The sequence below is a fragment of the Triticum dicoccoides genome, chromosome 4B, assembly GCF_002162155.2.
Source record: "Triticum dicoccoides isolate Atlit2015 ecotype Zavitan chromosome 4B, WEW_v2.0, whole genome shotgun sequence".
NCBI classification, from domain to species: domain Eukaryota; kingdom Viridiplantae; phylum Streptophyta; class Magnoliopsida; order Poales; family Poaceae; genus Triticum; species Triticum dicoccoides.
Genome location: NC_041387.1, coordinates 682,482,689 through 682,497,687, shown reverse-complemented (window position 1 = coordinate 682,497,687; position 14,999 = coordinate 682,482,689). Strand labels below are relative to the sequence as shown.

General features: G+C 45.5%; 1 protein-coding gene across 3 annotated transcripts in view; it reads right to left on the bottom strand.

Annotated features, from left to right (window-relative positions):
• Positions 1–12,964: 12,964 nt before the first annotated feature.
• Positions 12,965–14,999, bottom strand: part of LOC119292366 (anthocyanin regulatory R-S protein-like) — a 5,755-nt gene continuing 3,720 nt past the window's right edge. For all 3 annotated transcript variants that reach the window (XM_037571216.1, XM_037571217.1, XM_037571219.1), the window contains 3 exons: positions 14,304–14,945; positions 13,829–14,227; positions 12,965–13,720 (listed from right to left, as the gene is read on the bottom strand). In XM_037571216.1, coding sequence (XP_037427113.1) covers positions 13,637–13,720; positions 13,829–14,227; positions 14,304–14,945 — 1,125 coding nt within the window. In that variant the 3' untranslated portion in view covers positions 12,965–13,636. The remainder of the gene's footprint in view (positions 13,721–13,828; positions 14,228–14,303; positions 14,946–14,999) is intronic.

Sequence of the window (14,999 nt, the reverse complement as noted above, 5' to 3'; positions counted from 1 at the left end):
GGAGGAGGAGGAGGGAGGGGCGGCCGGAGGAGGAGGAGGGAGAGGGGCGGTGGGAGGAGGGCGGCCAGAGGAGGACGGGGGAGTACCTCGGCGAGGAGCAGCGTGGCGGCGGCGGGCGATGTACGGGTTCGGTGCGGGCGAGAGCGAGTGAGAGGGAGTGAGTGTAAGAGGGTGAACCGCTTCAGGATAAGGTAAGTAAGTAGTAGCGCGTTTCAGAGAAACGCGCTACTGCTACAGTCCGTAGTAGTAGCGCTTGTCAGTGGTACGCGCTACTGCTAAGTGGGGCTAGCCATCTGCGCCCAGTACAAATATAGCAGCAGCGCGGTTTCGCAAAACACGCTACTGCTAAAATAGTAGCAGTAGCGCAGTCTATTTAAAAACGCTACTACTAAATAGCAGTAGCGCCCTGTTTTGTCCAGCGCTACTGCTAAGATGCCGTGTATAAGGTTTTTTCTAGTAGTGCTCGGCTACCCAACAAGAAAAAGATGGTTGGATGTGCAACCGCTTTCCCCTGTTATCTCCTCAATGCCGTGACACCAAAAACACACACCATCTTTTTCCCTTCCCGTTTCATCGTATCGCCGTTTCACACGCAGATCGCGTGGCGGAGAGCCTTGCCCGGCGATAGCGGCAATTTCGCCCCATCTCTTATTTAAGCATACCATCTGCCTTAGCTCCCTCCAAGAGAAGAGCTCGGTTCATCATCCACTACCCTCAACCGAACCATCACCCTCATCCACTAGCAACAAGAAATGGCGCATTTCTCGAGTGTCGCGCCGGCCGAGCTCACCGGCAGCCACCTCGACGAGGTCAAGCGCATGGTGGCGTGATTCCGTGAGCCTGTCGTCAGGATCCTGGGGGCCGGCCTGAGGGCCGGCCAGGTGGCTGCCATTGCACAAGCCAAGGACGCGGCCAGCGTCACCGTTGAGCTCGCCGTCGCCGACGAGGCGCACGTCCGCGTCCAGGCCTGCAGCGACTGGATCTTCGACTCGGTGGCAAACGGCGGTGACATCTACGGCGTCACCATGGGCTTCGGTGGCACATCCCACCGTCGCACAAAAGATGGGCACGGCCTCCAGGTCGAGCTTGTCAGGTGAGTATACAATTTTGCATCTCAATACCATGCGCATATTTTAGTACTCCTGCAATTTTGGCAGTAGCCACCGCTAACAAAGGGAGGGACGGTAGTGGGTTCGAGAAAATACATTCTCCCTTGTAGCGTGCATGTATCAGCCACTGGTTATCTTTGAGATTCGGATTTTTTTTTACGAACCGGCAGGAGCACTGCCTTTTCATATAAGAAGAAGAATGCATCTGGTCGTTGTGTTGCTTAGTTAACCTCAAATTCATGACCCCTTCTTTCTATTAATTTTTGTCACCTCTCATATCAATCAGTCACTATTTTCCCGGACAACCTTTTCCCGTAGTTATTACGTGCAATATCTCTCCTCTCAGTCACAAATTAAAGTAGAGACGAGTAGTACTACACTCACTCAGGTTTTTTTATATGATTCTAAAAGTTATATTTGTTTTATCTTTTGAACCATAAGTTTGATTTACAATACATTTGCGTATTTATGTTCCTTGTGAAAAGAACATTGAAATAAGATCACTCTTGAATATATTTTCAAAAATTATAAAATTCAGATATGAAACGTGGAGAGGCCTTACGAAACTGTAAAAAACTGATGTATGTGCCATTTCATCGAGTTTTTCATATGCCAATTTTCTATAGGTCTTTTTTAATATATCTCTTTGGTATAAACATATTTGTCCAAATAGAATATAACACAAACTTTTATTTCAGAAGATATCAAGCAACTAGATCGTTAAATAGAAAGTGAAAATATATTTCTGGGATAGAGTTGCAACGAGTGGGAGGCATTCAAACGGAAGGACGCTATTTAAAAAAGGCTGACACACACAAACTGACCACGTGACAGAAAGGTGGAGAAAAGTGAAATGTACAGCAGGTTAGATTGTGATTTCTTTAGGACCCTGAAATAATTAAGCGGCAGATAAATGCACAGTATATACCGTGCATGGTAGAAAATGCACTCTCTAGTGGGTTCCTGATGTTTCTTAGCTTGAGCTCAAACGAGCTTGGAAATCTATTTTTTTTACAAAGTATCTAAGTAATTTTAGTATTTTTATGATACATAGACAAATGTTTTGAGTGCTTATAAGGTTACATCATGAAATAACATTTCTGGAGCTCGTGGCTAAAGAAAACCGATGATCCAAAAGAAGCTATTTTCGAAAGCTTTGTAGGGTGCTCATCTTTTTCGCCGTGAGTCCTACAAATGTCGTTCCATAATGAAACTTTGGAAGCAACTAAAACATTTGCCAGTCTGTCATGATATAAAATTCAGAGTTATTTATTCATTATTGTCTGCATTTTCCTTCGTAGATGTCACCGAAGCCCGTGGTGACGCCGTAGATGTCACCGCCGTTTGCCACCGAGTCGATGATCCAGTCGCTGCAGGCCTGGACGCGGACGCGCGCCTCGTCCGCGAGCTCGACGGTGACGCTGGCGGCGTCCTTGGCGTGTGCAACAGCAGCCATCGGGCCGACGCTGAGGCCAGATGGCGTGTGACTCTTTTTGCTGTCACGGCATTGAGCAGATAACGGGGGAAAGCAGTTGCACATCCAACCATCTCCCTCTCTTTCTTGTTGGGTAGCTGAAGCAAGCGCTTTATTATTGACTCACTCATGCTGCAAGTCCCACCTAACATCAAGTATGCATGTAGTATCCTACTGGCTAGACTAATAAAGAATGAGAAGAAAACAGTAAGCGTCAAGTGTTCTTGATAAAACTAAAAAAATTAAATAAGGATATACTTCAATGTTCGGAAATTGCATTTGGAGGACGAGCTCCATGGAGACCTTTAAATTTGAAATTTAAAATTCATCAAAATTCATATTTCTACTTTTCAAAAACAATCTGAAAAAAAGAATTCAGAGATAGACAAATGCATAATGCATAAGTGCGTACATTTTTCAGGACGAAATACGTTGAATTATGGGCTGTGCAAAAAAGACAAATCTAAAGCTTTTTAACACATGATACTATTCATCCTACTAGACCATGAATTTGCCTTTTTTGTACATGTCGCAATTCAAGGTATTTCATCGTGAATTTCTATGCACATGTAGATTACATCCTTATATACATGCATATTTTTTCAGAATTATTTGAAACAGAAAATTTGAAATTTGAAATTTTTTGGCCTCCATTGTTCTCGGCAGCCAAACGTCCTCACTCATCTTCGGAAATTGCATCTGGAGGCCGAGCTCTATGGAGACCTTTATATTCAAAATTAAAAATTCGACTCTCGGCAGCCAAACGTCCTCACTCTTCAAAGTTGTCTTATATAGCTTTGTTCTATTCATTCGTTTAGGCATCTTTTGGTATTGGAGTATGGACACCTCCATTGCCGCTTGCTTGTGCTGTTTGAAATTGCTACTCAAGTTGATTGTGCAAACTGGTTTATTTGTTGGTTGGTTTGCTTTATTAATAGGGAAATCCCCATTGAGTGATCGCCGTTAGAGTTGTGGTCCTTGAGCATCCCTCCGTTGTTCGACTACATCCTCTACAGTCGAGGGTGAGTTACAAATCCATCTCTTCATTTGCTTTTTTTCATGTCACGATTCCATTTTCATGTCTAGTCGCGTAACATACGTGTCTTTGTGTATTTATCACCGCAACTCTTTCAGATTGTCCAGCATTTTTCACGGACAGTCTGAGGATGTGTAGATTGGGTACGTTTTCATGCTCTACCCCGTTCCGAGACAGGATTTAGGCGGCGCCTCCCCGTTGTTCTCTGAATGCATATTCTCCCGGCTTTTTTCCTAGGCGTGTGTCCGGGGAATAGGGGGGAGGAGTTGCCAAAATTTTGTCTTGGAACGGGGTAGAGTATGAAGAACGTACTCAATCTACACATCCTGGGGTGGGATTAGGACCCTCTTTACCTATTGGAGATGTAGGTAGATTCAATGCCGTTTCTCATCAACCCGGTAGAAAATAAAAATTCGATGTGATTAATTTAAATAAAACCTTAATTTTGTTGTGTTGCTTCCAATAAAGCAGAGGATGGTAGATAATCCGTGGATGTATAGTGGTTTTATCCATCGGAATCAAGTAACAACAAAGTGGGTCGAGAAAACCGATGTGTTTTTGTAGAAGATATTCCGTCGTCCAATGAGAATTGTCCCAGAATGCCCCTGTGCAAAAATGTGGCAGGCGTACCCATAGAGATCAGAATGACAATGACTTTGCACCTTAGCACATGAGGATATATGCCAAACTTTAACATGCCGATAAACTTTACCGAGCGGGACCGTAGTAGAGAGGAGGTGATGCGACGACGCATCTGTAATCTGACCCGTTCCCTTCTCTCCCTCGATCTTGAAAGGTTGCCACAAGTCGGGTACACCAAAATAGCACCCATGCATTCCTGTATGGATGAGCTTCACATGCATCCCACGTACGCATGCAGCTGCATGCGTCGTTTGCTTCCGGGCTGAAGATTGCAACAGCTAACGGCAGAATCAAATTCTATCAAGGCAAGAGAGAGAGAGAGGGAGAGGGACGGGTAAAGGCCTAGAGAGGCAGCTAGCCACGTATATAACATATATATAAATTGTTTTCTTTTCAAACCGAGCAACTCTTTTCCCCCAATTTTCAATGAAGAAAACTGACAACTACAACAACACTGTTAACACGACCTTCACACACGTGCATACCTCAGCCCAAATGAACACCCGAGACATACACAAAGCCGACGAAGGGCTACGTACAGCCTACCAAAACCAGTAAGCCATAGAAGCTGAGAACAACGAACAAGAGCACAAAATGAAGTTACCACTCACTCTGGACGCCAGCAACAGAATCACCCCATCATTCCAATCCTGCTTGTCCTTCGATCCCATCCTCCACTTTTTGCGAAGAAGTCATCGCATTGGAATCGATGCACACAACCGAAGAATAGCAAAGTAGAAATAATAAGAAGAAACACAACAATCATGCACCCTCCCGTACCTTCATGTGTTGTTAGCTGTTGCCATCACTAGCACAGTCATCCTCACCACAAACAGAAAGCAAGGACGATACGATCACATTCTGTTGGGATTCAGCCTACCAAATTCTTCCAAATCACATCGTTCTGTTGGGAGTCAGTTTTTACTAGACGGCCAGTCGGTTGAATTGCAAATGTTTATTATGCATGCAAACTGAAGTCGGGTACGTACAAGTATTTACGAACCACCCATTCATGTTTGTATAAACTGCACATGTATCCGACGTATGCATGCAAGATTGCAACAGCTAACTGTAATCACTTCACTGCAATTAAATCGTGGAGTTGGTATGCTTAGTCGCTTAGAGCATCTACAACCGGACCTTGCAAATCCGGTCTGTGAAACGCCCGCGGACGCGCCCTGACCGTCTGCGGACATTGACCGGTCACGCCTTAAATAATGGATTCTACATCCGGATACCTCAGATTAGGAACCTTAAATCCATATTATTACGTGCAACGTAAACCTAATACTAAGCGGAGGTCATCCGGCTCCGCCGCGCCCATGTCCGGCCGCTGGTGAGGTAGAGTAGGACATGGGACACTAGCCGGCTCACGGGACTCGATCTACCGCCGTCTCCCATGCCCTACTTTTCCTCGTCGAAGCCCGTAACATGGCCGGTGCCGGTGGACGTGAGGTCAATGACGGGTCCTTCCAGGGAAGGACGCTGTTGCGGCGCCCGCACTGGTGCACCCTACGGGGCGCCGGAGAGTGTGACTCTGCCTCTCCAACGTCCACCCCCGCAAGGGCCTCCACCGCCTCATGTGCATGCTGCCTCGCCCGGCGAGCATGCCGCGCCATGACATCGTCCGAGGAGGGCCATGCTTCATGCTCGGCACGCTAACGGAGGGGTTGCGTTTTCGCCACGGCATTCAGACACCAAACGAACAACACCGCCTCCGGTGAGGTAGCTACGCCGGATCCAAGAACCGGTTGTGCGGATGCAATGGATTCCCGGCGTTGCGAGTCTAAGCGTTGTCGTCATGCAGCCGCCTCCCGAGAGTGGCGGAGCGGAACCCGGACGGCCATCTCCTCCTCGGGGCCGCGTGGGATGAGCTCATGGTCGATGGATCTAGAGGTGAAGGACACAGATCCGCTGCCCGCTATGTCGAAGAAGGCCGGAGATCACCGGAGGTAATCTTCGGTGGCAGATGGGAGTGGCGGGGAGTGGAGTGAAGTGGCTCTAGGGTTTGGTCCGACGAGCGGATGGGGACGAATATATGTGCGGTAGATGCGGGTCAGTGCGGGCTAGGTGGTCGTGTCCGGGCGCGCCCGAGCTCCCCCATATCCGCTCCATATTTGGGCTGGAAATGAGGGGTGCCAGTCAGCCCTGGCGTTTGAGGTCGGTTTGAGGGGCCCATCTAGGTCTTTTTTCGTGACCGATCAGTGACCGAGTGTCCTGCCCTGGTGTTTGAGGCGGGTTTGAAGGGTCCGACTATACATGCTCTTAGTTAACATTTTCGCTACTCAGATTCAAGGATTCCGCGACGCAGTTGACGTGTGCGAGTTAATCGACCTTGGTTTCCAGGGTCGCAAATGGACTTTCGAAAAGAAAGTTACAGGGGGATCTTACACAAGAGTCAGACTACATAGAGCTTTGTGCACTCCCGAGTGGGGATCATGCTTTCCACTAGCGGCTGTGGAGCATCTAACAGCCGCTACTTCTGATCATTCGCCCATCAGAATGATGCTTGAGCCACCAGAAAGTACGCAAGTGCAGCGGCAGCTCCGGTACGAGTGCATGTGGGACACGCATCCCGAGCTAATCCCCACCGTCCAACATGCATGGGAGGCGAACGGCCCTAATCTTACGGCTGCGGAAGTTCGAGCGAACTTGCAATCTCGATCTAACAACTTGGGCGAGTGGAGTAAGTCAACTTTCGGCAGTGTCAAGGCAGAGATAAAGAGGTTGAAGAGAGATTTGGAAAGATTAAGGAATGATCCATTGAGGGCTGCACCGAGCCATATTGAGATTAAAACGAACGATTTATCTTCGTGAAGAGATAATGTGGCGCCAAAGATCAAGAGTGGCATGGCTGTCAGAAGGGGATAGGAATACACACTTTTTCCATCTCCGGGCGTCCAACAGAAGGCGCAAAAATCTGATCAAAGCGCTGCAGAAGCAGGACGGTCAATTAACGGATGACCTATCCGAAATGCAGCAACTAGCTCTAGATTTCTACAAAACTCTGTACACATCAGAGGGGGTGGAGGGACTATATGATGTTATCCAACATGTACCCTCAAAGGTCACAGCAGCAATGAATGACACTCTATTGGCGCCCTATAAAGATGAAGAAGTGAAGAAAGCCCTTTTTCAGATGTTCCCAACGAAGGCTCCTAGGCCTGACGGGTTCCCCGCGCACTTCCTCCAACGACATTGGGATATTTGTGGAGCTGCGGTCACCCGTGCGGTATTGAGTATAGTGCGAGGAGAAGAAAGCCCGGAGTGTGTCAATGACACGATTCTGGTTCTAATCCCTAAGGTATCAAAACCTACTCTTTTATCTCAATTTCGACCGATCAGCCTATGCAATGTCTTCTACAAAATTGCTTCAAAGGTTTTGGCTAACCGGTTGAAGGTTTTATTGCCCGAGATTATTTCTGAAGAGCAGTCAGCCTTCGTGCCTGGCAGGCTTATAACTGATAACATAATTTCAGCATATGAGTGTTTGCATTTTATGAAGAGGAATAAGTCCAAGAACAACAATTATTGTGCTCTTAAGCTTGACATGATGAAAGCATATGACAGAGTGGAGTGGAATTATCTAGAAGCTATCATGAGGAAACTTGGTTTTGCAGCACCGTGGATCAATATGGTGATGAGAATGGTCAGAATGGTATCCTTCACAGTTCTGTTTAGTGGAAATAAATTGGAGAATTCAAACCATCTAGAGGTATTCGACAGGGAGACCCAATCTCTTCATACCTTTTCTTGTTGGAAGCAGAGGGCCTTTCGTGCCTGTTAAAATCTCAGAGTCAATCATCCCAGCTCAGTGGCATCAAGGTGGCACCATCGGCACTGTCAGTGAACTACCTTTTATTTGCGGATGATAGCCTGCTGTTCTTCAAGGCGAGTGTTGATGGAGCGGAGGGTGTGTCACACCTTTTGGATACTTACTGCGGGGCCTCAGGCCAAAGGATTAATAGGGACAAATCGTCTATCTTTTTTAGCAAGGGATGCCCTCAGATTGTGAGAGATGCAGTCAAGGGGTGCCTTCAGGTGCCTAACGAGTCATACCTGGGTATGCCTACAGATGTCGGACACTCAAAAAAGGCACTTTCAAACATTTGAGTGATCGTGTATGGGACAAGGTAAAAGGTTGGATGGGTAAGTGTTTGTCCACGGGAGGAAAGGAGGTGTTGATCAAGGCAGTTGCACAAGCCATCCCGGTCTACTTCATGTCCTGTTTCAAGCTGCCTAGAGGTTTATGCGAGCACATAAATTCCATCATCCAAAAATTTTGGTGGGGCTTCAAGGAGGGACAACGGAAGCCGGCTTGGGTCTCGTGGGAAGTAATGACAAGACCAAAGTACTTGGGAGGAATGGGTTTCAGAGATCTGGAGCTTTTTAACCTCGCACTTTTGGCTAGGCAGGCCTGGAGGGTGCTGCAAGAGCCGTCATCGTTGAGTACGAGAATTTTGAAAGCCTTCTATTTTCCCAATACTGATATCCTCTTGGCAGAATTAGGGTCACGACCATCGCAGATTTGGCGAGCGATTTTGGAAGGGCGAGACATACTAAAGCAAGGCATCATCTGAAGGATTGGCAATGGACAGTCGACAAGCATATGGGACCATAACTGGATTCCCAAGGAGGGATCATTGCGGCCAATGCTGTCATTGGTCCAGAACCCTCCTGAGTTGGTCTCTGAGCTCCTTCTACCAGCAACTGGTTCCTGGAATAATGATCTTGTTAGGTCGATTTTCTTGCCAACAGATGCCGAGGCAATCTTGAGGATTCCAGTATGTACCAGCAACGTTGATGATTTTTGGGCTTGGCATCCAGAGAAGAAGGGAAGGTTCTCGGTGAGCTCGGCTTATAAATTTATGATCAAGACGAAGATCACCAGAGAGAACTGGCTCGAAGGGAGGAGTGGACCTTCGAGCAATGAAAGAGAAGAAAATGACTGGACCTCTCTTTGGTCCCTGAAAGTACCATCAAAAGTTAAGGTCTTTTTGTGGTGTCTTGCCCGGCACTGGCTACCCACAACCGACGTCCTCACTCGAAGAAACATGGCCACTCGAGACACGTGCCCACTGTGTGGCTCCCCTGATTCCTGGAGGCACGCGCTCGTATCATGCTCTATGGCGCGCTGCACCTGGGCGTTGAGTGATTCAGAGCTGGTAGCGAAGATGGCAGACACCGGCGAGGCAAATGCTAAGCATTGGCTGTTCCACATGAGTGAGGAGGTGGATCACAGTTTATTCATAAAACTTGTTGTCACCCTATGGGCTATATGGTACGCCAGGAGGAAGGCCATCCACGAGGGGATTTTCCAATCCCCAATGCAAACCTCCAAGTTTGTTAACTCTTATATTGATGAGCTGCAGCAGCTCGAGAAATCTGTCAATTTACAGATGAGGACTGTAGCGACAAGTGGAGGGACAAGAAGCTGGCTAGCTCCACCAGTGGGGATGGTGAAAATCAATGTCGACGGAGCAGTCGCGCGACACAAGCGTGGAGGGGCAGTTTCTGCGGTGTGCTGAGACCAGAAGGGACTATATCTGGGTTCGTCGGCGGCAGTCTTTCGAGGCATTACTGATCCTACAACGCTGGAGACCTTCGCGTGCAGGGAGGCGTTGGCGTTGGCGCTGGATCTTCAGGTGTCTAACATTAAAGTTGCTTCAGACTGCAAGGGCGTGGTACTGGACATAAATGAAGGGACGGGTGGTCCACACTCAGCTATTGTTCATGAAATAGTGCAACGTAGGATCTCTTTTGAGTTAGTATCTTTTGTTTTTGAGAGTAGAAAAAACAACTTCGAGGCTCACAATCTCGCCAAGTTCGCCTGTAATTTAGATGTAGGTCGACATGTTTGGTTGGGACTCCCCCGTGACCAGACTAATGTACCTATGAATATTTCTATTATCTAATAAAGTGGTGAGATTTCTCAAAAAAAAGTTTACATTTTCGCTTTGCTACAACCATCCTAAACACATGCTAGTCAAGGATGCGAACGCAGGACCTCCTACTACAAGGAACGAGCTGATAGCCACTAAGACTAACAACCACTAAGACTAACAACCACTTCTGATTAATTAGCAGCGCCAAACCTTGAAAATAAAACTGAAACATTTTTTTTCTAAAAGAGTGAATATTTTCAAAACACGAATATTTTGCAGAAGTTGTGAAAAATAATTAAACTCGGACATTTTTGGAAATCTCAAACTTTTTTCAAATTATCAGCATTTTTTGAACGTGGACGTTCTTCGAAACACAAACAAATTTTAAGAGTAGGAGGTAACGTAGCAAACATTTATATAAAACACAAAATAATTTTGAATTTTTTTAACATTTATCAAAAACGCAAACTTTTTTTTAAACATGAGCATTTCTTGAAAACTAGCGGGTACTGTAGCAAACATTTATCTAAGACGACATTTTTATTTATCAGTTTTGGAAAAGTTGAACAATTTTGAAATTCTTAAAAAAAATTAAAACACGAACATTTTCAAGAATGTGGGAACATTTTTTGAGTTTTGAACAAATTTTAGAAAAGGAAGATAATTTAAATTTCTAAGCTTTTCTTACAATACTTGAACCAACTTTTCGAATCCTGGACATTTTTTGAAGAATTAAGTCTACAGAGGTGATGAGTACAAACCTTCTTCTGGCTCGATCTGATGACCACGTCCATATTCTTTTCCATTCCCTGGTTGTGAAAATACTGCTCTGCAAAGGGAAGATATAGGTAAACAATGAGATACAATTCATTTGCCTTATATTAACTCCACAGGAACACACTCTAGTGGTATTTTTATATAAAGGTATTTATGTTCCAAGGTTTAGCTTGCTACTCTGTATTTTGTTTTGCAGTACTTCTAAACACAACTTGTGTGATGCCTTCAACAGGCACCATCTTTTTCTTAAGATTTCTAACAAAAAATATGTATAAATATGAGAAGAAATCTTCAAGCCCAACACTGGCATGATAAGTGACAAATGCATCATATCTATCTATTCTGTGACCACATGCATGGTGAGATCAGGGGCTTATATATGCATGGCTGGTTAAACATGGCCCTTATATATCTTGGATGCAGATCCTCCAAAACTTTGACAGCCACAAGAAACAAGGCGGCTAGACACTGGTGAGGTCCACGATGTCACTACCGTGGCCCCTCCCACTCTCCCCCTCTCCAACGACAAGCCAGATAGATAGAGAGAGATTTTGCTCAATGAAACGTTGGGTCTATTACTACAGTAGATTATTGGTTGGTGAAGAACTGCATGTGTGGTACCTTGGCTTTATTATGCGGCCAAAGTACCATTAAAACGAATCCACCCACATACTCCTTCCGCCCTCGATGCTCGAAAATGAGACGAAAAAGTTTCCTCTGAAGTAGAAATGCGCAAAGTTTGACCAAATTTATAGGGTAACTATCAATAACAACAATACTACTCCCTCCATTGCTAAATATAAGTTTTTGTAGAGATTCCACTCGGTGGACTACATATAGAGCAAAATGAATGAATCTAAACTTAAAATGCATCTATATACATCCGTATGCGGTTTATAGTGAAATTTCTACAAAGACTTACATTTAGGAACGGAGGGAGTAGATACAAATGCTTTTCTACTCATAAAGTGTACAGTAGAAATGTTTGTCCAAAGAAGTAGTGTATACTCGCTCAAGCACAGTAGAAATATTTTTTCTACTGTGTGTGCGCAGACCAGTTGACAATTTGCCTTGGGAGAGGAAGTTGGAGCAGCTATATATATGCAAATATAGTGGCCAAGAATCCAAGGCATGCGTTGTATAGATAGAACTTGGAGCAGCCGGGCAAATGACAGGGACACAGAAGCACTCCTGCTTGCTTGCTGGTTACACCAACGGCAAGCAAAATATATACTCCTACCTACTTTGAAGGCATTTTATCAGAAACACGAACGAAAACACCATTTTTAGTAAGAAAACCGTAGCCAGGCCACATCTCCATCGTAAAACTCTTATCCTTTGGCTACACACACGTGAGGCCAGGCTCCATAGTCGTGGATTTGTTTAGATTATCTTACTTATCTGAGCGCAGCATGCATGTGAGGGCTGAGGACACACTGCATAAAATTCCAACAAAAAACGACGGATCTGTAAGCTATAGTAAGCAGTAATATGCATGCATCGATAATAATTGGGGTGAGTGAGTCATCAAAGAAACGAGTGTGGTGGGAGGCAAAAGACAAAGGGAGATCGACTCGTAGCGCATCAGGGTCCGTCTGCTAGCGATTTCTTTGCTCTCACCAGATATTATGAGATATGATTTGCTCTCGACATAAACGGAAAGCCTTGCTGTCAACAACAGGAATGGTTTTTTACGGCGCCATGAGGTGAGAGTCACAACACCAGGGCCACAAAAAGACTTGTCTTTTACTACAAAATATTGTTTATGTTTTCTTTCTTGTAATCCATCAGAGACAAAGACAACTAAAACAATGAGTTGGACATTCGGTGGTGCTGGAGGACATGCAGACTCATGGTGAGATGAGGGGCTTATCGCTGGCTGAATATGGGCCTTGTTTTGGATAATGGTCCTCCAAATCTTTGACACCCAAATATTGGACACACCATGATAAGTATATTCTTTTGTCTTCAGAGAGAGAGAGAGAGAGAGAGAGAGAGAGAGAGAGAGAGATCTATTCAATGGCACCACCTATTTACGGGCAATCTTAACCCATAATTTTCTCACAAACCTAACATTAGGGACAATCCAGTTAGGATTATAAGAAAATATGGGTTCAAATTCTGGGAGAATCGGAGGGAGGTCTGATTCTCAAGATTCTGGGAGAAACGGCCAAACGAACTGGTATGTAGTCCCTAATTACCGTGTTGCAACGAATTGTCTCCTTATCAAAATGTGTTTGCTGCCAGTAGTTGGCTCTGATAGAATTATGTTGGTGAAGGAGATTTTTGCAAGATGCAGAAGGGTCTAGTTCCCCTCAAAAAACAAGGTCCCGAACTCCTCAATTTTCCAAAACTAGAATAACAGAATCACAATTTATCACAATTGCCAAAGAGATCTACCTTTTTTCCAAGTTTTTTTGCGTCCGTCCTAATTATTTTTAACCAGAGAGAAGCCGGCACATGTCACCTAAATGGTTGTGAGGGAAGCCAATACTCTGCCAATTGTGGGAAAGTATCAGTTGACTCTACACGCAATATTGCTCACTGGTGGATGTACCGTTGCTATGCACTTTGTCATCGTGTACAAATGAAGTGCATTCACGTCTGATGTTGATATGGTCATATCTGATGCAATTGTCCTATCTGAAGAACATAACCATCAGTGTCTGAGCACTATACCATGCTCTACTGGTGTCTGGTCATGCTTTTGATATTAATTTTGCCAGCGGTTGCCTATAGCTTTCTGAAGCGCTTCAGTGATCATCCCAGGTGCCACGGTAGCAAAACCAGCCGCAACCTGCAACATTCCAACAATGTTGGTAAATGAGACTATAATGTGAAGCCTTAATAAACGTTATATATTCTATATTGTCAGATCGCCATTAGAAGGTGGTGAGATTGAGACCTGGTGAGTGGCTCGTATCTTGAGTTCAAGAAGGCCACCCGGTGTGGATGTGTGCACGGAGACGATGTCCAAACGGAGGTTCTTGATGGCGTCGAACACTCGTGTCATCAACAGCTTCTTCCATCGGCATTGCACCTCCAAGATCACCTCCTTGTCCATCATGATCACATTGACAACATTGCTTGGGCCATCGCCATCCTCCCTCTCTGACTCCGACGCCTTCCTCTTGCATCCAGTTGATAGTTTGATCTTCTTCCTTCCGGCAACATCATGGAGTCCCCGTCCCGTTCCTTCTTTTGGGTGCCATGATGGTGTCCTGCTAGATTCTAGCTCTTCTACCCTTTGCTCTAGCTCTTTGAGATATGTTATCGTCTCTGCGAGGATGGATGCTTTGTCCATCTGCAACCCAGGAAAAAAGCTATGGAAAACATTTTCTGCAATTTGCTAAGAAGCAATGGATGCTAAATAATACTACCTTGTTAATGGACGGGACCAATGACTTGAGAACTAGGAACATCTCGTTGAGCTTCTCCCGGCGTCTTCTTTCCGACAAGACATGTGTCTTGATGTTACTTTCTTGAGCTCTCATTGTCCAGTCACCGCCAGCCACAACTTTCTTCAACAACTTTTGTGACTCCCCGGGATCCCGCACATCCATGTCTTCCCAGTCTGATGACCTCTTCCATACGGTAAAGCAGGATGGACGAGAGCCATTAACAGAGCTACTTAAAGTTACGGTGTTATCATCGATTCTTGGTGCTTCCATGTTTGGCGCCATTTCCAAGGAAGACATGAACTCAAAGGACCTTTCGATGACCCAGTTGTCCTCAAGAGCACACACGTCCAACTCCTCAATGAGGCCATAGAAATCATCCACTTCCTCGGTGACGCAATTGATGTTCGCGTCGGACATGCTCTCGACCTCGCCTAGCTCAGAGATGAACCCCTTGGCGATATTGTCATCAAGGTCTTCGAACACGATGATTTCTACATCCCTGTTCCTAGTTTCGTTTGTTGATGGACTGGAGCTTGGCGCCTCTGACTCCAAGCATGCCTGGAAGGGTAGCTCCCAGAAAGATGTGCCGATCCCGTTCACCATGTCTGGATCCTCCAACACCTAGCAAATCCATTGATAGATCTTTGTTAGTAGCACTTCATTAATGTGGACTTA